We start from the raw sequence: 26,024 nt of genomic DNA, 5'->3' as shown, positions 1-26,024 counted from the left end.
CCCGGCAGTGCAGTGCGGGAAGCCCTGGGCCCGGGAACAGCCCCTGAAACCCATTGTTCTGGAACAATGGCATTTCAAGGGGAACTCTTGGGTGAGTTCTCGGAAACAGTGTCCCACAATGTACCGAAACAGGCCATTATCATACATTAATTCAGCAAAACATTTACAGACAAATAAAAGTGCAAGAGAGCAAAGTTTTAATCAGCACAATAGAGAAAGTACCATAAGGGACTAGGAAGGAGGTATTTAAAATACTCAGCTTCAAAGCTTCCTCCTTTTACCTTTTTTTTTTTTTAAAGATTTATTTATTTTATATACACAAGAGCTGGGGTATAGGCCGGAGATGAGGGGGTGAAAAGGTTCACCAGAGACAGAGTGTGGAGCAGAACAGACTGATCTGCTGAGGGGAGCAGCAGGCGAGACAGGGGAGACCTGTGCCACATGGGTCACCCCCCTGGCTGGGGATTGAACTCATGTTGCAGTGGCTGCAGACAGCTTCATAGTCCTGAGACTTAACTCCCTCCTTTTACCTTTTGTTTAATGATTTCTCTAGAATCATTCAGCTAAGAGGATGCAAGTTAAATCCCTCTACTTGTGAACAGTTTCAAGAACAAACCTCCCTGTAGGAAAATAGTAAGAACTTTTGTAGCCATAGGCAAGAAGCCTGCCTGACCTAGATCGTGGGCTGTCGGGCTTAGCCTTGCTCCCCGCCTTTTTCTCCTGGAGACTGCCCACCCTGCCTTCACACCCACATGGCCTTCATCCTTCCCTCTCTAGAGCTAAATTATGTAGGGAAGAGAAGGCAGAAACTGGCCCAGCCCCCCAGAACACCAACCGTCCTGACTGTTGGAAACATGTTTTTTACTGATTTTTCTCCTTCTCCCCCGCTTCTGTTTCCAGCCTTCCAGTACCCACAGCTCAACTTGTCTCAGTTGCTGAAGTCCTCTTGGGTAAGGACAGGTATGTTTGACTTACGTAATGTTCTGGGAGCCCCGAGGAGGAGCTGTCTGTGCGGGGTGCTCAAACGATGCCGCCCTTTCCTGTTTCTGAGTCCTAAATTCAGGACAGAATGTACTTTAAATTCTTGGCAAAGAATGAATGAGAACGGGATTCGGTTTTGGCTGAGGGCAAGTGTCCCCACTGAGTTACGGCACAAAGAGGCCTGGCTTTCTTTAAAACTCGTGCATCAAGTCTGAGACAGGGCCGAAGAGGCACTGGCAATGTTCTGACCCAGAACAGGGACGGGCTTGAAGCAAGAATCACTTTTCCCCCTCAGGTCTTGTTTGTTTGCTTTTAATAAGGACGGACAAGGTTGCTCCCTATGCAAATAAGAAGCTTTCTTTAAAGTCCTGCAGGCCGGGGTCAGATATATTTACAGCTCTCCGACTCAGGGCCTTGGGGAGGAAGCCGGCTGCCCTGGGCCATCACCCCACACCCTGCAGGCGCTCATGACTTCCCCAACAGCGCCCAGGAAACGGTCTTTGCGCTGTGACCGCATTGCCGATGATATTCAGGGGCCTGAGACTTGCCCTGTTCCGTCTCGGAGGGGCCGGCACCAGCCCTGCTTCTTCCTCCTCCGCCTTGGGGACAGCCAGCTGACAAGACATAATCCCACTGACAGCAGGCCCCTGAGGTCCAGCGCCATCTCTCCACTCAGCTTGTGAGTCCAAGTCTTGAGTCTGGATAGGGTGTGACTGTGAGCTCTTGCTAGACATTCTGAAATGATGGCAGACACAGTATTTGCAGGTGTGAGGTACTGTTGGGCCAAGGCCCCCACGCGGGGAGTTGCTGGTGCTTCCGGCAGCAGTCTGTGGGACAGTGGGAGCATGCACTTGACCCTGAGACCCACAGCCTCCACTTCCCGGACTCCCCTTACATCCGTTTCGCCCTTTGAATGTCTTCTGTCTGGGGGTTGGCATTTTAGAACAACCCTGTATGTAACATATTGTAATAATCCTTCCTCCTCTCCGCTGCCCTCCCCACCCCGCGCTCCTCCCCTCCCCCTCCCCTTCTCCCACCACCCCTGGTCTTGGCTCCTGCGTGCTGTGACCCCCGTAGTCCTCTTGGGTGTGGTGGAGAAGCAGTTCCAGAACGAAGTGTTCCAAGCGGAGATGGAGCGCAAGCTCGCGCAGCTGCTCGGCGAGGCGTCCACGCGGAGGCGAATGTGGCGCAGGGCAACCGTGGCCGCGGGGAACAGCGTGGTGCAGGTATGGGGTGCCGAGGAGGGGAGAAGGGGTACCAGCTAAGAAAGATGCCCTTTTCCCTCATAGAGCGCCAGCGCGCGAGGACTTTCCAACCCCGGCCGACTCTGTAGTAGGGAGCCGCCCTGAATGTGGCAGCTTTCGGTTTCCTGGCGTCTAGACAGACGTGGCCAGGGCCTGACTGAATGGCCGCTGAAGCAGTGGGCCCGTGGCCGGCCTGCGGAGAGTGGCTTCCCCGTTGCCATGGGGCGACCTTTCTCACTGGAGGTTCCCCATGATCAGTTTCAGGGAATGCTGATTGCATCTTGATAGTATCCTAGAGATCAGCTCATGCATCTTCGGATCAGAAAGAGGAAGGTTTTCTGCCTGCTGTTCCAGCACTTCATCCTCCCCACCTCTCCCCTTCCCCACCTGGGCGATGACTTGTTACCCCAGATTTCCTTCATTTTGTAAACGGGTAGCAGGGTTACAAATGGCAGGTACATTTGGATGGAAAATTGCCAGTTTTGAAGCACACGTACTCAGACTTGGAAGTTGGGGCTGTAATGTATTTCCATTTCAAGGTGAATTGTTATTTTAGAGTTATTTCTTTACCAACTGCTGACTTGTGGAGCTAGGGAAAAATGAATATTTAGAGGCCCTGCATTGTGGAGACAGGAAACCAGGGCAAAACCCTGCCTGAGGGGCGGGGAGTTGAGGGCTTAGTGGCATTAGCAAGACGGCGCAGAGCTGGCCCTGGGGGCAGAGAAGGTGGCAGTCTTGCTGAGGCTGGCATCCTCCTCCTCTGGCTCTTCCACCAGGCTTCCCCCTGAGCTTTGCTGTGTTTCCCTCAAGAAAGGTGGCTGTTGGGTTTCTACAGCAGTTTCTTTGCCGGGTGTAGTAGAATATAGAGAAACATAAAACGAATGAATAGAAAATTGAGAATAACATTAAATGAAGCTAAAACACAGGAAGAAGGCCCTCCCTGGTGGCGCAGCGGGTTAAAGCACTGCACTGAGAAGCTAAAGCCACTTCCGCATGAGTTCGATTCCCGCCTGCCCTGGAGGAGACCACATGGGGCGGCAGACCTCTCCTGGCCCGCCCGCTGCTCCCCTCAGCAGTGTACTTCGTTGATCTGCCTGTTCTGCTCCCCACTCTGTCTCTGGTGAAGCCTCTCACCACCCCTGAGCCTCTGGCCTGTACCCCAGTTCTGTATGTACAAATAAATAAATCTTTAAAAAAAAAAAAAAAAACACAGGAAGAAAATGATCCCCGAAACCTTCACCATGTTCAGCAGCCCTGGCTGCATAGAGCTTGAGGTCTGGGTGGAGTTGAGACATGTGTGCACAGAAAGCAGCCCAAGAACACCCACCCTCGCCCAGACACGCAGCAGGGTGCAAGTTCCCTGAGGCAGGAGTGTGGGGTTAGGAATGGGACAGAGCCACTCCAGGGCATCACCCACAGCCGGTGGCTGTGAAGCAGGCCCTGCTGTTCTCCACTGCTGGCCTCTCAGACACGGAGATGTGGGCAAGACGTCCACGCAGCCGAAATGTCCTGTGTGAAAGTGGAAAAATGTGGAAATAAGCCATTAGGATATGGTTAGGTAAATCAGTTCTGGTGAGTCTTTGCCTGCGGGAATATTATGCCGCTGTCCTCTTTTTTTGAATCAGCAAGTGATGAAAGTGTCAAAGGGAAGAGAGGCTACAAAGGCAGGCATGAAACCCACCCGAGGGTTCTAGAAAACTCAGGACAATGTAATGGAAGGAAAGACACCAACATGTATGTGATGGTTTTCCTTTTTTGGTTGCTTGACTGTCAAAGGACTTTTCATTTTATGCTTTAGGCGTTCATGTGTTTTTCAGGATTTTTTCAGTGAGCATGTACTTTCCAGAGTGAGCATGTGATTTTAATCAGAAAATAAGTTAAAAAATGAAACTGGAGATGGTGCCCAAAATGATGACTCCATCCTTTACACCAGGATGGTGTGGACTCCAGGTATGAGCCTGGTAAGAAGTCATCTGGAAGGGATGCGGCTATTAGAGTGTTGTGATGATTTCTTTCAGATTGGACAAGGGTGTAGAATCTTTAATTGAGAAGGGGATCACAAGATAGTTTGGGTTTATGGCTTCTGTAAGAAGTTTTTAAAACTCCTTTCACACTCTCTTAGATAAGAGTCCACTTTGAAGGCTGAGCAAAGACTAATTCCTCTAGCACATTTGGGGGAGAGGTGGGTAGTTGGGGAACAGAAGTGGTCTGGTCTGGCCTGGAATTGCAAGCAAAGGGCTGGACAGAGGTGAAGGGGTTTAGAGAACAGATTCTCCAGGGATGAGTGTGGATCTATGTTCACAGATTTTGTGCACGATCTGGAAGAAGGCGTTCAGGGTGAAATCATGAAGTTGTTGGTTTGCCAGAAGTTTCCTGCAGTGAGGTAGGAGGTCCAGCGGTCATGTCCCAAATGCACGGCGGTATTACACAGCTGTCCATGTGGTGGAAACGTAGCTGCTGCATTTGCCAGTAGTTAATGCCGAGACCAAAAATTCACAATGTGCGTGTAAAATTGAGGGTTCTGCGTCATCGATCATTTCCCCAGAGCATCAGTCAGGCGTTTTGCTGGATCCAAAATGGGCAGTAAAGTTGTATATATGTTGTTAAGAGACAGAGCAACAAAATAGAAAACAGTTTATGCAAAACTGTGATCTATCAAGGGTACTAAATTTTGAAGTCCTAGTATAAAAAGAATACCTTTAAAACCAGAGTGATACATTTTGGGACAAATCAAAGTGCTGACTGACCCAGCAGACTGAATTTATGACTTTTCTCTAGCCTGCCTGAGGCATAGAGACATAAAGCATTGTATAAATGTAAAGTGTACAATTTAATAATTTTACTTATATGTGGTAAGATAATTATTGCAATAAGGATAGTAATTAATCTTTCATATAGTTCAATTCCCTTTCTGTTGTGTGTGCTGGGAACTTTTAAGATCCACTCTCTTAGCATTTTCCTAGTATACAGTGTTATTGTTAACTGTAGTCACCACGTACTAATTTAGATTTCCCAGAATTTAAAACTGGAAGTTTGCTCCCTTTGACCCATTTTACCTATTTCTACTACTACTTCACCCTGGCAGCTGTCAGTCTACACTCAATTTCTATGAGTCTGACTTTTTAAAATTCTACATATAAGTGAATTTTACTTGTCTTTTCCCCTCTGGTTATTTCACTTAGTACAATGCTTTCAGAGTTCATCCATTTTGTTGCAAATGGCAGGATTTCCTTTTTTATGGCTGACTAATATTCTTCACACACGCACATGCGTGCATGTAGACAGTTTCTTCATCCATTCATGCACAAATGGACATCTAGGTTGGTCCATGTTTTGGTGGCTATAAGTAATGCTGCAGTTTCTTCAAGATAATGATATCCTTTCCTCTGCATCTATACCCAGATTGGGATTACTGGATCCTATGGTAGCCTCTGAGGACCCTCCATACTGATTTCCATAGTGACTGCATCAATTTACAGTCCCCCAGCAGTGCACAGGGGTTACCTTTTCTCTACATTCTCACCAATACTTACTACTTAATATCTCTTGTGGTTTTGATTTACATTTCCCTTATTATTATTGGTATTAGCATGTTTCCATATACTTGTTGGCCATTTGTGTATATACTTATTTTTTTGCCACTGAATCATACGAGTTTCTTATTTTTTGGATAGTAGCTATCTCATTAGAGATATGATTTGCATTTTTCTCCTATTATATAGGTTCTTTCAACTTTGTCAGTTATTTCTTTTGCTATGCAGAAGCTTTTTAGTTTGATGTAGTTTTTTGGTGGAGTCTTCAGTAGCATTTTCTGTGTATAAGATCATATCATCTGCAAATGGAGACAACTTCTTTTTCTGATTTTGATTCCATTTATCTGTCTATTTATTTATTCCCTAATTACCCTGGCTAGGATTTATTTGTACTCTGTTGCATAGAAGAGTTAAGAATGAGAACCCTTGTCTTTATCATACTCCTAGTGGAAAAGCTTACAGCTTTTCACCATTGAATATAATAGTAAATGTGGGTCATCATATGTAGCCTTTATTATATTGTGATATGTTTATTTCATACTCAGTTTTTTGAGAATAAATGTTGTATTTGATCATGTGCTTTTTCTGTATTTATTAAGATGATTGTATGATTTTTATCTTTAATTTATTATGATGTATCACACTTTTAAATTTGTACATGTTGAACCACATGCATTCCCAAGATGACTCTCATTTGAGAATCATAGTGTATGATTCTTTTAATGGGCTGTTAAATTTGGTTTGCTAGTATTTTGTTAAGAAATTTTGCATTTATGTTCATCAGCGATATTGGCCTATATAGCTTTATTTTCTGTTGCTCCACATCTGGCTTTGGTATCAGGTATTGTTAGTCTCACAAAAAGTTGGTGTGTATTTCTCCCTCTTCAACTTTTGGGAATATTTTGAGAATTATTTTTTAAATGTTTGGTGGAATTCATCAGTGAAACCATCTGCTCCTGGGCTTTCCTTATTGGGAAGTTTTAAAATTACTGATTCAATTGCTATTGATCTGCTCAAATTTTCTGTTACTTCATGATTCTTTCCTGGTAGGTTTTATGTTTTTAGGAATTTTCCACTTCTTGGTTTTCCAATTTATTGGTGTATAATTGTTCATAATAATTGCCTGTGGTACTTTTTTATAATATCTCTTGTTATGTCTCTATTGCTAATGATTTTTATTTGAGTTCTCCCTCTTTATCTTGATTAGTCTAGCTAAAAGTTTGTCATTTTTGTTTCTTTTTAAAGACTCAACTCTTAAGCTTTGTTAATCTCTTCTATTGTTTTCCTATTCATTATATAATTTATTTCTGCTATTGTTTTTATTATTTCATTCCTTCTGCTGACTTGGCTTAATTTGATCTTTTTTCTTTTAGGCGTAAAGATATGTTGCTTATTTGAGATTTCTTTTTTTCTTTTTGGATGTATGCATTTATAGCTATAAACTTTCCCTTTATAACTGCATTTGCTGCATTCCATAAGTTTTGGTATGTTGTTTAACCATTTTTATTTGTTTCAAGATTAAAGAAGTTCTTTTTTGATTTCTTCTTTGGTTCATTGTTTGTTCAGCAATGTGTTAATTTTCATGTATTTGTGAATTTTCCAGCTTTTTCCCTGTTACTGATTCTGTTTCACACCTTTGTGGTAAGAAAAAAAATGTTTGATGTAATTTAATTTGTTCAGCTTTTTTTTTGTTGTCCAACTTATGGATTATCCTAAAAATGTTTCATGTGTGCTTGAGAAGACTATTCTTTCCACTGTTGGGTGGAATGTTTGTAAATATCTGTTGTGTCCATATAACTTATACTGTTGTCCTAATCAGCTGTTTCTATGTTGATTCTCTGGATGATTTACCCATTGACGAGAGCTGGCTATTTAAGAATTTATGAGATTTATTATCCTGGGAGTCATGATTCTCAGTGGGGCTGATTTTGCCCTCCTCCCTCCCTTCAGGGTTCATTTGGTAATGTTAAGAGACATTTTTAGGTGTCACATCTGGTGATTAGAGGCTAGCATGGTTGTTGCACTAGCCTCTCTAATCAATAGAGGACAAGGTTGCTCCTTGGGACAGCCCCCTACGTCAAGTAATTATCTGGACCAAATGACAGTCGTGCCCAGGTTAAGAAATCCTGCCTTGAACAATGGGGTGAAAAATCTAATAGATTCCAGAATGACCTAGATAGAAGCAGCAATACTTTCAGAGCACCAGGGATGTACCTAAGACTGTATTTGGTGGTGGGAAGAAACAGTACAATCCCGTAGCATATGGGTGCTTGTTGGTAGCAACTCTAGACAGACCAGTTGTGGCTGTCCTCAGTTCTGTGTATACTACTTACCTGTTGGTCTTAGAAAAGACTGGAAGGTGTTATTTCACATAGAGGAACTTGCATTTTTATGTCTTCCTGTCCATCGAGAGCATCATGGGGATTCTGGAATCTGGAATGGTGGGTGAAGCTCTTTATGAGAACTGGAGTAACAGAGTCCTGGCGAACACAGTCAAGACTGAGTGCTTTGAAACATAAGCTTCTAAATGCTAATGGTTTCTGTTATCTTTCAGGTGGTAAATGTGTCCAGGCTGGAGGGAGATGATAATCCTGTGCAGCTTATCTACTTTGTGGAGGATCAAGATGGAGAAAGACTCAGTGCAGTCAAGTCTTCAGATCTGATTAACAGGATCGATATCCAGAGAGCAGCCATTATCTTGGGTTTCCGCATTCAGGGCGCTGTTGCCCAACGTAAGTGTGTGAGACGTGGCCTGACGTGGCGGGCTGTGCTGTACTGGGTCTGACAGAGAACTCAGAACTGAAAACATTACATTTTAAGCCCTTGTTATGCAGTGTCACTTACATGTCAGTGGTAAAGATTCATTTGCCAAGTGTTTCCAGGGTCTTGTAGGTTCAGTCTTTGCTGCTGGTTGCTACCTAGCATTTTGTATGGTTGGTGTGATAGGAAATGACGGTAGCTGAACTTTAATATTTCTCCCCCACTCTTGTCCTATTTCTTCTTTGAAACATTTCGTCCTGGGCAAAAACAACATGCTTTCTCTGTGTGTCTTCCAGAATCTTACGTGTCCTATTTTGAGTGTTGTGGGGACGGTGAGTCACGCAGGAAGCCGGGAGGTGCCCTCTGCGTTTGTTGGCTTCCTTCTGAGTCTTTGAACACAAAGACGTCCTTGATCCTCACCCTTCTCATTCCTGTATCCCTCCCATCCTACCCTTCTGCCGCTCCAGAATTTAGAAAGAGGTGTTTTGATATTTCTTTATTTTTACTGGAAGATGTGGCTCCTGACGGCCTGGCAGTGGGGGCCCTTCGTGCCTTCGTTTCCAAGCCACAGACTTGGGGGTATTTAACGGGAAGAAAAGGGAAAAACCCAGAAGAGTGTATTTCAGGAATGAGACTGTTTCTTTAATGAGACTGTTTTCTCTTATGATTCTGGGCGCCAACTTCAGTGGTAGAGGGGAAAGCGACTGTTGGGAAGAGCACATCAGAGGACACTGAAAAATGCTTTAGAGTGGACGTGGAAGGGACCAAGGCAGTTTCTAAGACTAAAGCAACCCAAGGGCCCACGGACCAAGAAGATGTGGTCTGTGCCACACACAACTACTCAGCTGCCAGGAACGAGCATTTACAACATTTATAGAAAAATGGTAGAAGTTCAAGGGAATGACAGGGCAAGAAGATACAGACAAATATTGGTTCTTTTTTCACGTATAGGGGTAAAACAGGCAATCACAGTGATGAGCTGATGTAGCAGAATAACTATAAACAAGTGGACATTCATCAACCAAGTGAAGTTTCCGAGGTTAAAGTGCAGATGGGGAGGTGAGGGAGAAAGGGCCCGAGGGGGTATCAGGGATGGTGGTGGGGAGAAAACAGACAAACAAGCAGAATACCAGAATGACAGTTTTGAAATTATCCTTGGGCGTGGAAATCTGCACATCCCTGGAAGCTCACCAGAGTGAGAGCTGATGCTTCCCCCGACCTCCCCACGGATGGGCGAAGGTGGCAGACGTAAGCAAAGCCCGCGGGTGGCTTGTTTGGATATGGCTGCGTGAGTGTTCCTTCTCAGAGGGTGAGGAAAAGTGGAAGCACGTGTGCTTAAAGCGCTTCCTTGACGACATTTTGGGAGGCGGGGAGGGGACGGGGCTGGGGTGTGGGTGTGGGGCGCAGGGCTGTGCCCCTCCAGCTGGGTGTGTCTCTTTTGCAGGAAGATGAACTGCAGGAGGGAGGGTCTGGCCACCCCTCCAGTCCGGTCCCACCGTCTCTTTTTGCCTCTCGCTCCTCAGTTTTATGGTAAATGCCACAGTGGCGACAGTCCTGGGATTTCAGGATTAGGGGTAGGAAGAAGTGGGGTCCAACACCAGGACCATCCCAGGCACTGTGCATCCCAGTGTCGGACCCCGTGTGGACCCTCTGTGCCTCATACAGGGGTTCCTGGGTTAGGACCGCGAGGCGTGTGGTCCAGCCCCCCACTTTGACTCTGTCACCCTTCTCGGTAGCTCTCATGCAGTGTGAGCTCTAGCCAGCTAAAAAAAATACAGATTTTTAGCGCTTGGTCTCGTTCCACACCCCATGCAGCCTCTGTAATTTGTTGCCACCCGATGTTGAGTGCTCCCTGACTGCTCTGGAATCGTGCTCTTCACACAGAGCTTTTGCTTCGGAGAGCTTGCTGGAGTCGACCCCCCACTTAAGCCGGCACCCGAGTCTCCTCTGTTGTTCCATCTTTGAGAAGCATTTCCATGTGTGTATGTAGCACGTGTTAGCCATTATAAGATGTGAAAAGACCTTGACACTCAGGCCCCTGAAGCCCGGACAGACGTGTCTGCATCAGGGACGGATGAGCCAGCAGTGTGGGGGTTCAAGGTGGTGGACGTGTGTGATGAAATGAGCTGGAGGATAGTGGGGACTGTCGGGGGGTCCGGTGTTGGCTGCAGCAGTGGTGATGCACAGGCCCCGGGGCGGGCAAGGCTGTGGGGTGGCGGGGCTTGCAGCCTGACCTGGGGCCCGAGCGCCCCGAGGACCGGCAAGAGCAGAGCTTTGGGAGAGGCGAGGCCTGTGAGTGGGTGTGGGGTGAAGCCATGCGGGGTGGGACTAGGGGAAGAAGCTTGTAAAGAAAATGAAGGAGGACAGCGTCATGGAAGCATAATCATCCCAGGCCCCAAAGCTGGGGCTGAGAGGGGGCCTTGGCAGGAAAGTGGGGAGTTGCAGATTCAGAAGGCGTCAGGGGTGTGCAGTATCCCTTAAAAATGCCCCGTACCTTTGCTAAAGCAGTTTCCGTGAAAAACGCTGTTGGAAGGATTGGGGGATGCAGGAGAGCAGATTAAGGCCGTGCTCACAGACCGCTTATTAGGGTTTCTGATTGGGGGTGGGGGCGGGCAGAGCTTTCCTGCGTGGAATTCACCTGGCTTCGCTGTCTAATTGGCTCCGTTCTCCTGGCCCCATCGTTTGTGTCCTTTGTGCCTCCCGGGGGTGACTTTCTGAGAGGTGCTGGGCTCCCTCTCCTGCCCCCAGGAGATCTCAGCCCCTCACCTGTTGTCTTGAGCTGAAGCGACGGGGACTTCGCAGGTTTCACGCTCACAAAGGCAGACTCGCCTCTCAGAAGGGCTGTCTGGAGAGCGGAGAAGAATGACCAGGCTCCTTTTTCCTGTCCACAGCTGTGGATAGGGTGAAGCGGCCGTCCCCCGAGTCCCAGAGCAGCAACCTGTGGGTCATCGTTGGCGTGGTCATCCCGGTGCTGGTGGTGATGGTCATCGTGGTCATCCTCTACTGGAAGCTATGCCGCACAGACAAGCTGGACTTCCAGCCCGACACCGTGGCCAACATCCAGCAGCGCCAGAAGGTGAGGACGTGCCGGGCCCCACGCACAGGGCCGTCTCGGGCGGGTGAGTGTGCAGGCTGGTGCTGAAAGACGGGGAGCTGGGCGGGACGCCGAGCGTCCTCTGTGGCACGTGCTTTCGCCTGTGAATTCTGGTCTATTCAAACCCTGGGTATTTGCAGAGAATCGGAGCCACGGGAGGCTTTCTCAGGTCAGCAACCCTTCCTCCGACACACACCGCCTCTCCGAGGCTCCGTGGCATTCCACATGCCGCTTGCGAGCCTGGCTGCTCCCCTGATGAGCACCTGGGTCCCGAACACAGTAGCACGTGCCTTACATGTTCTTTTTCTTTAGGGTTGTTTTATTTATGCATATAAGAACTGGGGTGCAGGCCAGAGGTGGGGAGGCGGTGAGAGAATTCACAAGAGGCAGAGAGGGGAGCAGGACAGGCAGGTTGATTGAAATCCACTGCTGAGGGGAGCAGCGGGGAGACAGGAGAGGTCTGCTGTGCCCTGTGGGTCAGCTCCCTGGCCGGGGATTGAACTCGTGCTGCAGTGGCCGCAGAGAGCTTCATGGTGCTGCGCTCCAACCCGTTGCACCACCTGCTTTACCTGTTCTAACTTAAAATGTATAACTAGGTTATTTATTTGCTAATCTTTCACAGTGCTGTGTATGTGAGTGTGTGTGTGAGTGTGTGTGATTGTGTGTGTGATTGTGTGTGTGAGTGTATGTGAGTGAGTGTGAGTGAGTGAGTGTGTGAGTGAGTGTGTGTGAGTGAGTGTGTGTGTGTTTTGGAGCAGTTCTGTTCTAGTAGCGAAGGTCTTTGCAGGAATAAGCATCGCCCATAAGGCACTGGCTGCAGTTTCCAGTTTGGGTTTCCGTAGTTTTGCAGCCTCAGTGCAAAACTCTAGGTTATTTTTTTTAACCCTCCCCAGGTATCGGGTGTGGTTGACGTTAGAGCTCTGTTGACAGCAGTTTTTCTTTCTCTTTTTCTTTAAGCAACTCCTTTGACATGCCTTTCCAAAGCATGCATCTGGTTTTCATGCGGACAGCCATTCTCTTCTCGTACTTAGGGGCCAGCAGTTTCTGTAGGAGTTAATTGTCATATACAAGTTTTAGAGCAAGAAACTGGCCCTCGGTCATCCTAGCTTACCAGGAAAGGACACGTCCTGAGGCCCGGAGCCTTGGGAACGGGCAGGATAACCACCTGTGGGGTTCTCAACACATGCCCTCGTGGGCCTCACAGAGCTTGAGGACCCAGCCCACTTTGAAAGTGAGGTCAGGAGAAGCAAACAAGAGGCACATGAATAAGAAAGAAAAAGCCTGTGCATTGTACACCTATACCTGTTGAATGAAGAAATACACTTTTTAAAAAAGATTTATTTATGCACACAGAGCTGGGATACAGGCCAGAGGTCCAGGGGTAGTGAGAGGATTCACCAGAGACAGTGGGGAGCAGAACAGGCTGACTGACAAACTATACTGCTGACGGGAGCAGTAGGTGAGTCAGGAGAGGTCTGCCAGGCCATGTGGGTCACCTCCGGGGCAGGAATCGAACTCATGCTGAAGTGGCTTTAGCTTCTTAGTGCTGTGCCTTAACCCGCTGCGCCACCAGGGAGGGCCCAGAAATACACATTTTAAAATTAGTTTCCTTCAGTGAAATTCAGTAAAGAGTATTTTCCTCATTCTTGACGACAGAATGCAGACCTCTGCTTACATTGTCAGCTTGTGGTTAGGAAGCGCGTTAGAAGCCTTTTACCCCAGTATTGTATTTATCACCTGTCTGCATTTATTATTTACACAGTCGGCTAAGCCTGTTTTGTCATTAGACAAGCGAATGACACGGGAAAATCCTGGAAAAAAGGACTCGACACGCTGAATGATTCATAGCGTGCATTTAGAGGAATTAAGAGCAACAGCAGGTTTGGAAACCTTTTGTCCCGGGGAAGGCGTGTTGTCGTGGGGAGATGAACCTGCAGGGAGGGTTAGTCTGCCGGTCTTTTGTGCCTCAGAGTTGCTGACAGAAACACTCGGGCTGGAGGCTTGTCCATTATGTAGTGCCAGTGAACTATCAGAGGACAGCGGCTCTTCAGTCCAGAGCGGGATGCTCCCGGCCTCCTCCTCCTCCCACTTACACCCCCAAAGTATTTCCACATCCCAGATGTGGCTATAAATCAAGAGCTGGACCGGCCGGCTCTTGGCGCTCGCTGTCCTGCGGGGCCCGGGGTTGGGGTGCAGCCGGACTGCCCGTTCTGGGAAGGGGCTTCTGCGTGGAAGCTTCGGGGAGCAGCGTGTGGACACGCTGGACAGGACACACCGGTGCCGTTGCCACAGGCAGGGCTTGCTTTGGGGGGCACCGGAGCGCATCACGGGACCCGGGACCCACACAATTGGGAGCAAGGAAGCGAGGAGCCCCGTTTACTTTGACAGCAAGCACCTCACTTGCCTTGGTGGTGGAGAGGAGCCGGCGGCTGAGGCCCCTCCGGAAGTCCCAGCCGCCTCCCGCAGGAGTCCTCGTCTGCCCGTGGCTCGGCTTCTCGAGCCGCTCTGCTCACCGGCCCGCAGCCGCTTCTCTCCAGAGTCCTCTAGCAACCCCCAGAGCTGGGACATCTGGAAGCAATAAATCTGCTGACCGAAAATCCACACCCCCTTCTTCTTGTAATGAGCAGGCAACCTCTCCAGGTTGCCCGGGAGGACATGAATGTTGGAACAGGATGAGAGGGAGAGGCGGTGCGTCCCGTTTCGAGGCTGGGGCCTCTCGGGCAGCCGCCTCGCCATGTGTCCTCCGCGTGTCTGTGTTCCCTTTACTCTGGAGCCCAGAGGCACCTGTTCTGCTGGTCCAGCACCCCCGGTGGGGCCTGCCTCACCCTGTGCGGGTTCTGTTGAAGGAGCTGGGCGGCCCTGCCGACGCTGCCAGCCCCGCAGACAAGTGCCCTTGTGACGGAGACACTGGCTGCCTCTCCCTGGCGCCGGGCCCTGGCTCCTGCCGGCCGGCTCCGGGGCACCGGCCAGCTGTCCCTGCACTGTGTGTGCATCCAGCAGACAGTGGCGTGGGCCCTGGGCCGGGCCCGCTCACACTCTCAGACCACGGCCTCCGCCGCCCGGCCGGGCCCGCGGCAGGGACAGGGTCAAGCAGTGCCAGAGCTGAGCCGGCAGTGCAGGCGCCCGGAGGAGTGTCTGCCACCCCTCTGTAGGAGCGGGGCTGCTTCTGCCTCCCTGGAGGAGGTGACCCGGGGCTCTGAGGGGGAGCAGGGGCAGCCAGACGCAACGGGGCTCGGGCGGAAGCAACGGCCCGTAACTCAGGAAGAATGGCCCAAACGTAGGGAGGACACCCCCAGGGGCGGGCACGGTGGTGGGCACAGCCAGTGCTGGGGGTTATGGGGCCCTTCAGGGGCTGGGAGAGGGGTGTGGGCCCCGGGGACGCTCAGCAGGGCAGCAGCCAGGAATGTCCTTTGGGAGGCCACGTGGACAGTGGATTGAGAAAAGCTGCCAAACTCAGCCCATGGGCTGCACTGGCTCTTTGGCTCTCTGCAGGGTGTTCAGCCTGCCTGCAGCGCCGGGACTCGGGGTGGCCTGGGCGCTGGAGCTCAGCGTGCCGCGCTCCCCGACATCACGAGGTCCCGGGGAGACACGCGGCACGGGGCTTGCTGGCTTGCACGAGGCTTTGAGGGGGGTTGATGGGGGGGTGGTGCTGTCTCATGGCCCAGCCCCCAGACAGCCAGTGTCCCCCGGGGCTCCCGCTCGAAGGGAAGAGGAACAAAAGGACGCTCTTCCCTCAGGAATAACGGGGTCCCAGGGCGGGCCTTGGGGCACTCTGAGCTACTGGTTCCGACTTTCACTGCACTTTCACTGCACGGGGAGCTGATCTTGTTTTCCCCTTGAAGAAACAGGGAAGCTAGAAAAAGTGGAGACTTTCCAGAAAGTGGAGACAAACGAAAGGAGCTGATTCCCTGAGCGGGAAGACTGTTTCCTCTTAATTTTTTCCTTGTGTGCGGAGGGCTTTTGTCGGGGGCTCAAGCACAAGGAGGATGACAGATTTCTATTGTGATGGAAGCTGGTGACTCACCAGCCCGGAGAAGCACCAGGATTTGGCGGCTCTGTTCAGAGACCAGTGGAGTCGCAGTCAGCCAGCGGGACGCCGTGGCCACGGCCGATTCACCCGCGACAGGCACCCTTTCTCAGTTCCTTGCAAAATGTGGCGAGTGTGGTGTTTCCGTTGGCTCTGCGATAGTCTGTGCGGGCCCACCGTGTGCCACGCCCTTTGCTGAATTACACAGCCCGGTGGCCGCATTCCCGCCTCTGGCTGGCCGCTGCATCCGCGGGGTCAGAAGGCTTCACTGCCGCTGCTCTCCGTCCACCCACGGCAGACACGACGCCATCAGGCGTGTTAGTGTGAAGCATGTCGGCCTTGCACGTGCCTCTCTCGTGAGCCCTGAGAGTTGGACAGCACAGAATTTGCTTCCTACCCTTGGGGGTCCAAGGTTGTGCGTGAGGTCATTCTGTTAGCAGTGCTCCCTCCTGCACTCTGGAGACCTTGGCTAAGCACAGGGCCCCTCCTTCCATTTGGGAAAAGAAAACCTCACCTGTAGAAGCCATCATTCCCCTGTCACTGGCACATCTGCTTTCTTCCTGCGAAACAGCCCCAGAGGGCTTCTCTCAAGGCTGACCTGGCGGTGTTGGTGGTCAGGGGTCCGGGACGGTGGTCACATCTGTTGCTCTTTCACCTAGAGGCACCTGTGTCTGCTCGAGTGAGGTGCTGTTGGGGCGGAAGCAGCCCCGCATAACTGGAAATCGCTCACTTGCGGGTGTTTATCTTCAGCTGTGCACGATCGATCGTATCAATTCTGATTTCTGTGGTCATCTGACCGAGGCTTGCTCACAGGGCGCTGCAGGCTTGTCCTGTGGCTGGATTCATAAATTTCATCCCATGGGGATAACAGTATTTGCAGTTATGCGCTTCCTGCGTTAGGGCAGCACTTCAGCCTCAGTGCGCAGGTTCTTCCTGGTCACGTGGAAAAGGGTCATTCAAGTCCCGGCATCCTTCAGTCTTGTCTGAACCCCGCTCCCCATTCACACCTAGATGCTTTGCTCCAAAGAGGGTGGTGGAATCTTGGTGGCAATTTACAAGAAAACAGGTGTCAGACTAGCAAGTGTGTGGCTTACAAAAGGCCTGTGGATGACTGTGGTGGAGTATGTTGCTTACAGTAGAAGCCAAACTGGTTCTTGCGTAAACGAAATCTAGTAAGGACTGAGGGAGGAATAATGAATAAGCCAGCAGAGACGGGAGTGAGGGACGCAAATTCAGAGAAACAGCGTAAAGTTCGTGGTTCCACATCATCTTCGGAAAGAAGTTGGCGAAACCAGGCTATGAGTCTGAGTACTGTTCCAGGACCTGTAAAGCACTAACTTAGCGCTGAGGGTTGTTTCTGGGGAGGGGGGAGTCAGCCTTCCAGCAGTAAACATGGGACCTGTCACTCTGTGGTCCTTGACCTTCCAATCCCACCTGAGACAGGGGAGCAGGGTGCTGCTGGCCAGCCGCGTCATCTCTGAGGTGGGGACCACACACTAAGCATGCACTTGCTGGAGACCATGGGTACCCCGATTCTCGGATGGCTCAGGCATAGGGCCTTGTCCTGAGCTAGTTGCTGGATGAAATGAGGCTGTGTTCCTGATGTCTTGTTCTCACAGTTCTTCTATGGGAAGGATGCTTGCGTTGGTGTTTGAGAGACCATGGAGGCGAAGTGGTTAACCAGAAACATCCCTTGCCTGCTGCCCTCTCTGCAGGGCACACGAATTCAGGTCCTCACATGGAACAAACTTCCGATTCTTGGTTCCCTTTCTCCCTTAAAGAAACAATAAAGAGGGCCCTCCCTGGTGGTGCAACGGGTTAGGAAACAGCACAGCAAGCTGGCTGCAGCTACTTCATGTAAGTTCAGTTCCCGGGGCCGGAGGTGATCCACATGGCACAGCAGACCTCTTCTGACCCGCCTGCTCCTCCCCTCAGCAGTGTACTTCGTTGATCTGCCTGTTCTGCTCCCCGCTCTGTCTCTGGTGAAGCCTCTCACCATCCCTGCACCTCTGGCTTGTACCCCAGTTCTGTATGCATAAATATATAAGTCTTTAAAAAAAATTATAAAGAAATAAGAAAGAAAGCCTTATCACAGGTAGTTAGATCTTCATGAAAGAGGACCCCACCTTTTGTCTTTTTATTGCTGACCTGGATAGCTCTCCCCTCAGGACAGAGCACCATGGGAAGGTGCTACATGGCAGGTAGGTGGGCCCCTCTGTAGAATAGAGAAACGTGTGCTTGCAAGGTGAGGGAGGAAGGAGAGAGTGCATGATGTCCCACCACAGGCCATTCTCAGGAAGCCCTCTTTATGTGAAGGCATCCACAGAAGTTGTCCAGGTACCAGTTGGGAGAGAGTGTCTGTGGAGGTGGTCCAGGTATCATTTAGGTGAGGGCATCCACAGAGGTTGTCCCCCTGGAGTCCATTTCCCTTAAAAGGACTGCATACCACCAGGAAAGTGTACACCTCCAGGGGTTCTGGGAGCCAGTTTAAGATCACTGTGTTATGCCACAGACCAATGTGTGAGAGAGAATAAATCTTCCCTGGGTAGTGGGTGACTGGGGCTTGGGGGAAGGGATGGAGCATAGAGGCAGGTTTGGGTTCATTGTCTGCTAAACAGTGTTCCTGAGCAAAGGGTGTGGAAACTCACAAACTGCCCTCTGGTGAGCTGCCTGCTTTTGTAACATGATATCAATCATTTAGAAAATATGGGCCTGCCAGCCTTTGCCTTTTGTTTCTAGGCAACACCTTTGTAAACTGCTTACAGTGAGTTTTGTCCCCCTCTGCCGGGGTAAATGATTATTACAGGTGGTTTCCCATTTACCCATCGATCCTAGATTTTCAGGGCTAAATAATATATATGTGTGTGTGTGTGTGTGTGTGTGTATGTATATATATAAATATATATATATGTACAAATATATATATGTATGTATGTATATATATCTGAGCTGTTGGTGTTGTCACTCATCTGTACATAAAACCCGCTCAGGTATGACCGAAATTCTCCATAGTTAAGACAGTAGCTCTAATGACTCCCCGGGTTGCTTGGTTCTGGCCCAGAGGACTTTGCTCAACCGGAAGGACCACTGAGGCAGCCGCGTGTCTGCAGTGGTCTGCCCATCCTCTGCCAGCTGGGCCCGGCGCTCTGTGTCCTCAGAAATGGCGCTCACCCTTGTCCACGTCCCCTGAGGTGAAAGCGCCTTTCCTGTCTTAGCACAGGCTTAGAAGCTGGGCCCTGTGGGTGCCCTGTGGCTCACCGGGACCTGGTGCAGGTCCCAGGTAGGTTCCCCGCATCCCAGGTGAGAGGTGGCCCTTCTCACGGACCCCCTCCTCCTCCAGCACTGTGCCCTTGCGTCTGTGGCCACTTCTTTCTAGAACCTTTCTCCCCTGAGTTCCATCGTGCTGACCTGTGCAGTTCCTTCTCTTTCTTTAAATCTGTCTTCTGCCTTGTGTCCTGTCCCTCCTGCTAGCTCCAGGTAGAGATTCCCCCACGTTTTATCCCTAAAGTCCATTTTCATTGTAAAAGTCTCAACTCCTCCCCACGTCACCTGCCACACAGAGGCTTCCAAAGTCGCACCTGCGGCCTGCAAGCTCCCCAGAGCAGAATGTTGGCTTCGGACTTGAGCGGCTTTCCTTTGGGGCTTTTCCTGGCCTCGCAGATGAGCCTGTCGTTGGGCCACCTGGCTGTCCGGTGAACGTACTGTCAGGGCGTCCGGCAGCCGCGCCCAGCCCGAATGAGCAGCAGCACGTGCTTGTGTCCTGTGGACTTGCTGCCGATGTTGCCGACAGAGATTACGTTCAGCTTTGCTGGAGGGGGTGTGAGAAAGGGGGCAGGCGGGGACATTTGTGCAGACACCTCTACCACTGTCCAGTTCCACGGAAATTACTGTGTGTTTTCCACGCTGGTCTCGGCCGCCTCCGCTGAAGGAGCTGGGGTCTCGGGCCACGAGGAGTGAGTCCTGCTTCATCACTCATTCCACAGGGCCTAACACTGACGAAAGCCCAGGCGTGTGGGCAAGAAGGCAGGAGCCGACCCGGGGGGTATTACTTGGACTTGAGTGAGCCTAGGTTCTTGTTAGGGAAAAGGACTTGAAATGATATTAGAAGAGCAGAAAATCAGTTCAAAACCAGAATCTTTCCCTTAGGCCATGCCTTCTGGAATTGCACAGCAATTGCTGTGGTCATGTTACCATGACAGCGGGCTGGGTGTCACCTTGTGATGTCTTGGGTGCCACGGTCCTTTGCACTCTTCTTGAGTCTGGATTCTAAAGTACCTATGTTTGTTTTTTTTTAAAGATTTATTTATATGTACACACAGAACTGGGGTACAGACCAGAGGCTCAGGGGCGGTGAGAGGATTCACCAGAGACAGTTGGGGAGCAGAACAGGATGATTGATGAAGTACACTGCTGAGGGGAGCAGCGGGCGGGTCAGGAGAGGTCTGCCGCGCCATGTGGTCACCTCCGGGGCAGGCAGGGATCGAACTCATGCGGAAGTGGCTTGAGCTTCTCAATGCTGTGCTGTAACCCGCCACCAGGGAGGCCCTCAGGTACCCATGTTTTTTTGCACACCGGGGTATAAACAGCATCTTGCCCCCAGTCGCCTCTTTGGAGCAGCCTGCTGGGTCGGGGGATTGCAGGCGCAGTGCTGTGAGAAGCCCCCGCTCCCAGCCCCGCCCCTGCTGTCCACAGCCCTCGGGCTCCGGTCGGCCGTGCCACCTGCGTGTGTCTCTGTTCCAGTTGCAGATCCCCAGCGTGAAGGGCTTCGACTTTGCTAAGCAGCACCTGGGGCAGCACAGTAAAGACGACATCCTGATCATCCACGAGCCTGCGCCGCTGCCGGGGCCCGGGAAGGACCACACCACGCCCTCGGAGAACGGGGACGTGCCGAGCCCCAAGGCGAAGGTCGCGTCGAAGACCGTGCGTCACCGCGGAAGGTTCTTACCCTGCTCTCGTGCATCGTCCTCGACCCCAGAGCATGCTGTGGTGTTCAGGGAGTCAGCGTCCAGGGCCGGAACGGGGGTGGGTGGGTGCTGTCTGGGCCTGCGGCCTGGGACACTGACAGCGGCTTCCCCGGAGTCGGGGGGCTGCTGGCCACTCAGTGGACCAAAGCAGGCCTGATGCTTGCTCTCCCATCGCATCTGGGTGATAGGGGGTATCTGCTGGGACTTGCTTTGGGGTTGACCCGCTCAATGTATATTTTCTGAGGTCAGCATGCCAGGCCCCCTGGAGACAGCCGTCCGATGTGAGGGTGCACGGTCTGTGACGTGCACTGGGCCAGCAGGCTCTGCTGTCACTGTCGTGTGTTTGGGATGGTGTCACGTGCTGTGTTCTCTGCTTGGGTTTCCTCCCACAGTCTTCCTGGATGCACGTCGGGGTGACCTCCTCACGGCCTCCGCCCTGCCCAGCAGCCCATGCCCAGTTTATTGGCCCTCAGCCTGTCAAAATGAGCACGCGGAGACCTTGTCACCAGGCTCCGTGGGAGGCCCGAGTGGCCTCGGGTGTCCAGAGCAGGGCCATGACCGCTACCGAAGGCCGAGTACAGAAGCAGCTTTCGCTGTGTGGACTCTGAGGCGTGACGTCCCATCACAGCGTGGCTCTTGACCCCTCAAATGAGCGGCCTTGCCTTTGAGCTTTGGAGTTTCAAATCCAGGTTTTTCTGCTCAGAGGGAAAAAGCGTGTGATTGCCTTTGAAACGCTGTCATAATTTCTGACTTATCAGAAAGCCTACCCCATGGGGTTCTGGCCTAGTTTTGAGAATCTGATGCTATTAGAACATGATCTTTACAAAAGAAAATGTGTGATGGCGCGAGAGGCAGGCTAAGATGAAACAGGATCATTAAATTTAGTTCCTAGGCTTAGTTCACTGTTCAGAGTCTTACAAAGTGCTTTTTCTTCCTGTGGTCTCATCCTAAGCATTTAGTCACGACATCTCGGTGGTTTGCAAGGCTAGCGGGTATTTGAGCATCTCGGAGGCTCCAGAATGTCTTGGCATCTCACATCGTGGTTTAAGCCAGGAAACGCCAAGAGAAGTGCTCCCTGGCTGCGGGTTGTCACTGACCTAGTGCAGCCTAGAATCAGACCTTAGGGTAGGGGAAGGGGCTTCGTGTTGTAAGCGTAGGCATAGCACTGGACTCATGGGGGCTGATTGCAGAGCTTCCCTGGCTTCCTGGACATGCTGCTGGCCCATTAACCCTGCACCTGGGGTCCTTGCCCACCCCCACACCCGTCCCAAACTCAAGTCCTCCCCTTGCGGAGATCCCTGCTGCTGGCTGGGAAGCTCAGGTACTGTCCACCGGTTCAGCCCTTCCTTTCTTCCTGCTTGGAGAGGCCTGCAAGGCCATTCCTAAGCAGGCTGTGAGGTCTCCCTGGTGGCTCCCCCCTGCCCTTGTTCCCCCTGCAGGATGCTGGGCCTGGAGATACGTTTGGGCTGTCCATTTCTACCAGGCTTGCTGAGGCCTGGCTTTTCCGACTAAATAACATGACCCTTTTCTCCTCCTTTCTTCCAACTTCCTAAGGGCTGTGTTTGTTCTGTGTCTGCAGAGTTTCTCCCTCAGATGCTGACTCAACAGTGAGCGAAGAGTCCAGCGAGCGGGAAGCTGGAGACAAGACGCTGGGAGTGGTGCCTGACGGCAAGGCCCACCGAGCCCCGCAGAGTGGTCTGTGATGCTTCTCGTTCTCCAGCTTATCCGGGACCACTGAGCGTTCCCCATGGGAGGGTTCTTGGGGCACAAATGCCGGGCATTGAACACCGCCCAGCAAGGAGGTGTCCGTCCCGGTGGGGAGGTCCCCAGTGCGCTGCTTGGCTGCCCGGCACTGGTGTCTGCCTGCAGGTGGGGGTTCGGGAGCCACTGGTGCCTGTCTTGAGGTTAACAGCCACGCACATTCTTGCTTACAGAGCAAACAGTTTCCTCCTTCAGTGGCAGGGAGGAATCGAACGAAAACCACAGTCCCAAAACTGATTCCAGGGCTCAGTGACCTTCTTAGGAACCATTCAGTTTCCCGGCTGCCATGGTCAGGCAGTTTTTTTGTTGTTGTTGTTAAGATTTATTTATTTACGTACACAAGAACTGGGGTACAGGCCAGAGGCACAGGGCGGTGAGAGTGGGGAGCAGAACAGGCAGATTGATTGAAATCTACTGCTGAGGAGAGCAGGGGGGAGACAGGAGAAGTCTACTGCGCACTGTGGGTCACATCCCTGGCCGGGGATCGAACTGGTGCTGCAGTGGCTGCCAGTAGCTTCATAGTGCTGAGACTTAACCCCTTGTGCCACCAGGGAGGGCCCCCGGCAGCTGTTTGTGGGAGGTTTAGCCTATCCGCCCTTGTGACGTCCAACATGGTGGCCTCACAGCCCCTGGACCTCCAGCCAGGACCCCAGCCTGCAGGCAGAGACCCCAGTGCAGGGCCGACCGAGCCGTGTGTGGGCCTGTGAAACGCACCTCGCTCCCACTGGAAAGCGCGTGGCTGGGAAGTGCGAGCCCAGGGAAGGAGGAGGCTCGGGCCTCACTACACCGGGGAGCAGTTTCTGGCGCCATGGGTTACGTGGCTCTGGTTTCGCAGATTCTGTGCCGTGGGTGTGCTGTACAGCTGTTGTATTTGTGGGGGTTTTGTTTATAGTTCAGGATTGTGTTTCCACAGTGCAAAGAAAACTGGGAGGCCTCAGGGTGTTTTTAATACTAGCTGTTCTTTCTCTGTAGAAAGTGCAGGCCAGTGTAGTTGCAGAACAGATTCCGGGCAGAAGCTGGGGGCCTGCTTTCTGCAGCCTGGTGTGGGTTTGCCTTGCCTAGAGTACTGGGCTCCAGTGGGCCAAGCTAGCAGGGCTCTGAGATGCCTTCCAGTTGTTGTTATGATGGTGAAGAAACAACCCTTAGATAAGGGAAGGGGATTTTCTTTGGGTGAAATTTTAGAGACTCCTTCACCCCCCTCCCCCACTCCGCAACTTGATAAATCCTACAAGTCACTTATCACCGCGCTCCCGATGTGCTGTTTCTGATAGCGAGGATTCAGTGTCAGTTTCCATCCCAGGGAAGAAATAGTTGAGACAAACAAAAACAAGTCAGCTCTGGATTTTCTATTAATCGCTTCTCTGAGGCAATCTGGCCTTTAGTTTTGGCATTTAACTCCGTATTAAGATGACAGACAGTATTGCGGCCAGTGTGTGCCAAGTGGCTCACACAAGTCAGATATCGCTGTCAGCATAAATCCCAATCAAAGGGGCTGGCGCTTCAGTGTGCGGACCAAGAGGGCTGGTGACGAGACCAGCTGTTCCTGGGGTCCAGGCCAGAGGTGCAGGGGCGGTGGAGGCTTCACCAGAGACAGAGTGGGGAGCAGGCCGACGAAGCACACTGCTGAGGGGAGCAGCGGGCGGGTCAGGAGAGGTCTGCAGCGCCCTGTGGGCCCTCCGGGGCAGGCGGGAATCGAACTCATACAGAAGTGGCTTTCGCTCCTCAGTGCTGCGCTTTAACCCGCCGCGCCACAGGGAGGGCCTCTGTGGATTCTTAAGGGATAATGCACGGTATGGTGCTGCCCTACCCTGGCGTCACGTTGCTTGTCCTGCTGTCCCTCTGTTCCAGGGCCACCCGCCCCCAGTTCAGGCACAGAGCAGCACTCGTCCGCCTCCATCTTTGAGCACGTGGACCGAATCTCCCGTTCCTCCGAGGCCAGCCGGCGGGTGCCCAGCAAGATCCAGCTCATTGCCATGCAGCCCATCGCTGCCCCTCCCCTCCAGCACCCCGTGCTGGCCGACCGAGTGGCAGAAACCAACAAAATCAACAAAGAGGTATGTTTTTGAATTACAGTTTTCATTTTAAAACCCTCATGTTCTGCTTTGGTCAGTGCTTAAAGGTGCGCGAAAGTGACAGCGTCTGCAAGGCAGCCAAGGGCTGAGCACTGGCGAGCGGCCTTCGTTTCCCCTCCGGCAGTCGGGTTTCTTGGGTCAGATACTGTTCAAAGCCCGTCAGGGGCTTTGGGGAGGTGCAGGAAAGAGCCCCGAGCTTGCCGTCGTCTGCGCGTTCTACACCCTTGGCTGGTGTCTGGGAACTTGGATTTTGGAAGGATTCCCAGCATTCCCCAACAGAGTGGTTCGTGGGGCCCCAACCGTTTGATGACATAATTTATGCAGCAAACTGCTCTCCTCCTGGGAGTCTGGAGTTTTGGCACAGGCTGTGTGACCGGCCCCCCACCACAGCCCTGGCTGCGCCTCCAGAGGGCCTCCCCCGAGGAGCCCCCAAGTTGTCACAACTCGTTGCTGGAAGAGTGATCAGGTCCTGGGACTCTTGGGAGAGGCTGTGCTCAGGGTTGGTTTGAAGCTTGGCCTAGGGTTTCTGCAGAATCCATGTGCTTTGTCTTCCTTCACTTTGTGTCCTTTTCTATAACAAGTGAGACTAAATACTGTGTCTCGTGAGCTCTCTCAGTGAACCTGGGATGGTCCGGGGAGTGCAGTGGACCTCGGGATATGCACTCGATCTGTTCTGGCCTAGAAGATGTGGGTAATTCCTAGTAAACCCTTTTCTGGGCCAGCCGGAAGAGTGAGCTAGCTCTGCTTCCCTCCTAAGGAGCCCGTGTCCGCTCTCCCCAGAGCCCTGCCCATACTCACACCCTCTTCTGCCACCCTCCTGTCTCCAGAGCCCACCTGCTCTTCTAGGCCTGGTTCACACACAGCTGTCGCATGTCTCTATACCTGTGGGTGTTCCTCTTTGGGGAGGAAGGCGCTCCTCTCTGGGAACTTGTTTTGACCAAATGAGATGTTTATCAGAAAATGGGCATTTTATCAGTACAAAGCAATGTCTTCATTGGATCTATCTTAATTTAAAATTCTCTGAAATAGTGGTATTATTGAGTATGGAAAATATGTGTTCCTTCCCCAGGGAGATTTAAAAAAATTTTACTTGGGGTTGATATTTTTGCTCTTCCATATGTGAACATACTGCACTCACCCTCACTAAGCCACCCATGTCCATGCCCACTCTGCTTCCCTCCCTCAGCCCCAACCATTAAATCCTTTCACTGAGTTCAAGATTTAGTTCTGCTATATGCTGCCTGCATATATTTTTGTTGCTTATACTCCAGAGATGAGTGGAACCATCTGTTAACCTGTTTCCGTTTCTGGCTTTTTCATTAATATAATCTCAAGTTCCAGCTGTTTTCTTCCAAAATCCATTTCTTCGCCTTTTCGTGGGTGTATAATATTCCACTGCGTATATATTCCCAGTTTCCTCACCATTCCTCTTTTAAAGGCACTTAGGTCGATCTGAGGGCCATATGACAGCCAGTTGTCAGTGTCCCTAAATATCCTCCAAGTTCTAGGTTCCTCAAACTGCTAAACATGGAGCTTCCCTACGACCCAGCAATCCCACTCCTAGGTATCTACCCAAAAGACACAAAAA

At 51.4% G+C, this 26,024-nt stretch overlaps 1 protein-coding gene across 1 annotated transcript in view; it reads left to right on the top strand.

The window, feature by feature from the left end:
• KIAA1549 (KIAA1549 ortholog) overlaps positions 1-26,024 on the top strand; it is a 58,272-nt gene that overhangs the window by 12,387 nt on the left and 19,861 nt on the right. The window contains exons 6-12 of the mRNA XM_012721026.1: positions 901-960; positions 2,059-2,207; positions 8,313-8,490; positions 11,410-11,594; positions 20,380-20,576; positions 22,183-22,298; positions 24,213-24,418. Coding sequence (XP_012576480.1) covers positions 901-960; positions 2,059-2,207; positions 8,313-8,490; positions 11,410-11,594; positions 20,380-20,576; positions 22,183-22,298; positions 24,213-24,418 — 1,091 coding nt within the window. The remainder of the gene's footprint in view (positions 1-900; positions 961-2,058; positions 2,208-8,312; positions 8,491-11,409; positions 11,595-20,379; positions 20,577-22,182; positions 22,299-24,212; positions 24,419-26,024) is intronic.

Source organism: Condylura cristata, unplaced genomic scaffold, assembly GCF_000260355.1.
Source record: "Condylura cristata isolate star-nosed mole 26May11 unplaced genomic scaffold, ConCri1.0 scaffold00005, whole genome shotgun sequence".
Taxonomy (NCBI): Eukaryota; Metazoa; Chordata; class Mammalia; order Eulipotyphla; family Talpidae; genus Condylura; species Condylura cristata.
Note: the sequence above shows the minus strand (reverse complement) of the source record. Positions and strands in the feature narration are given on the sequence as shown.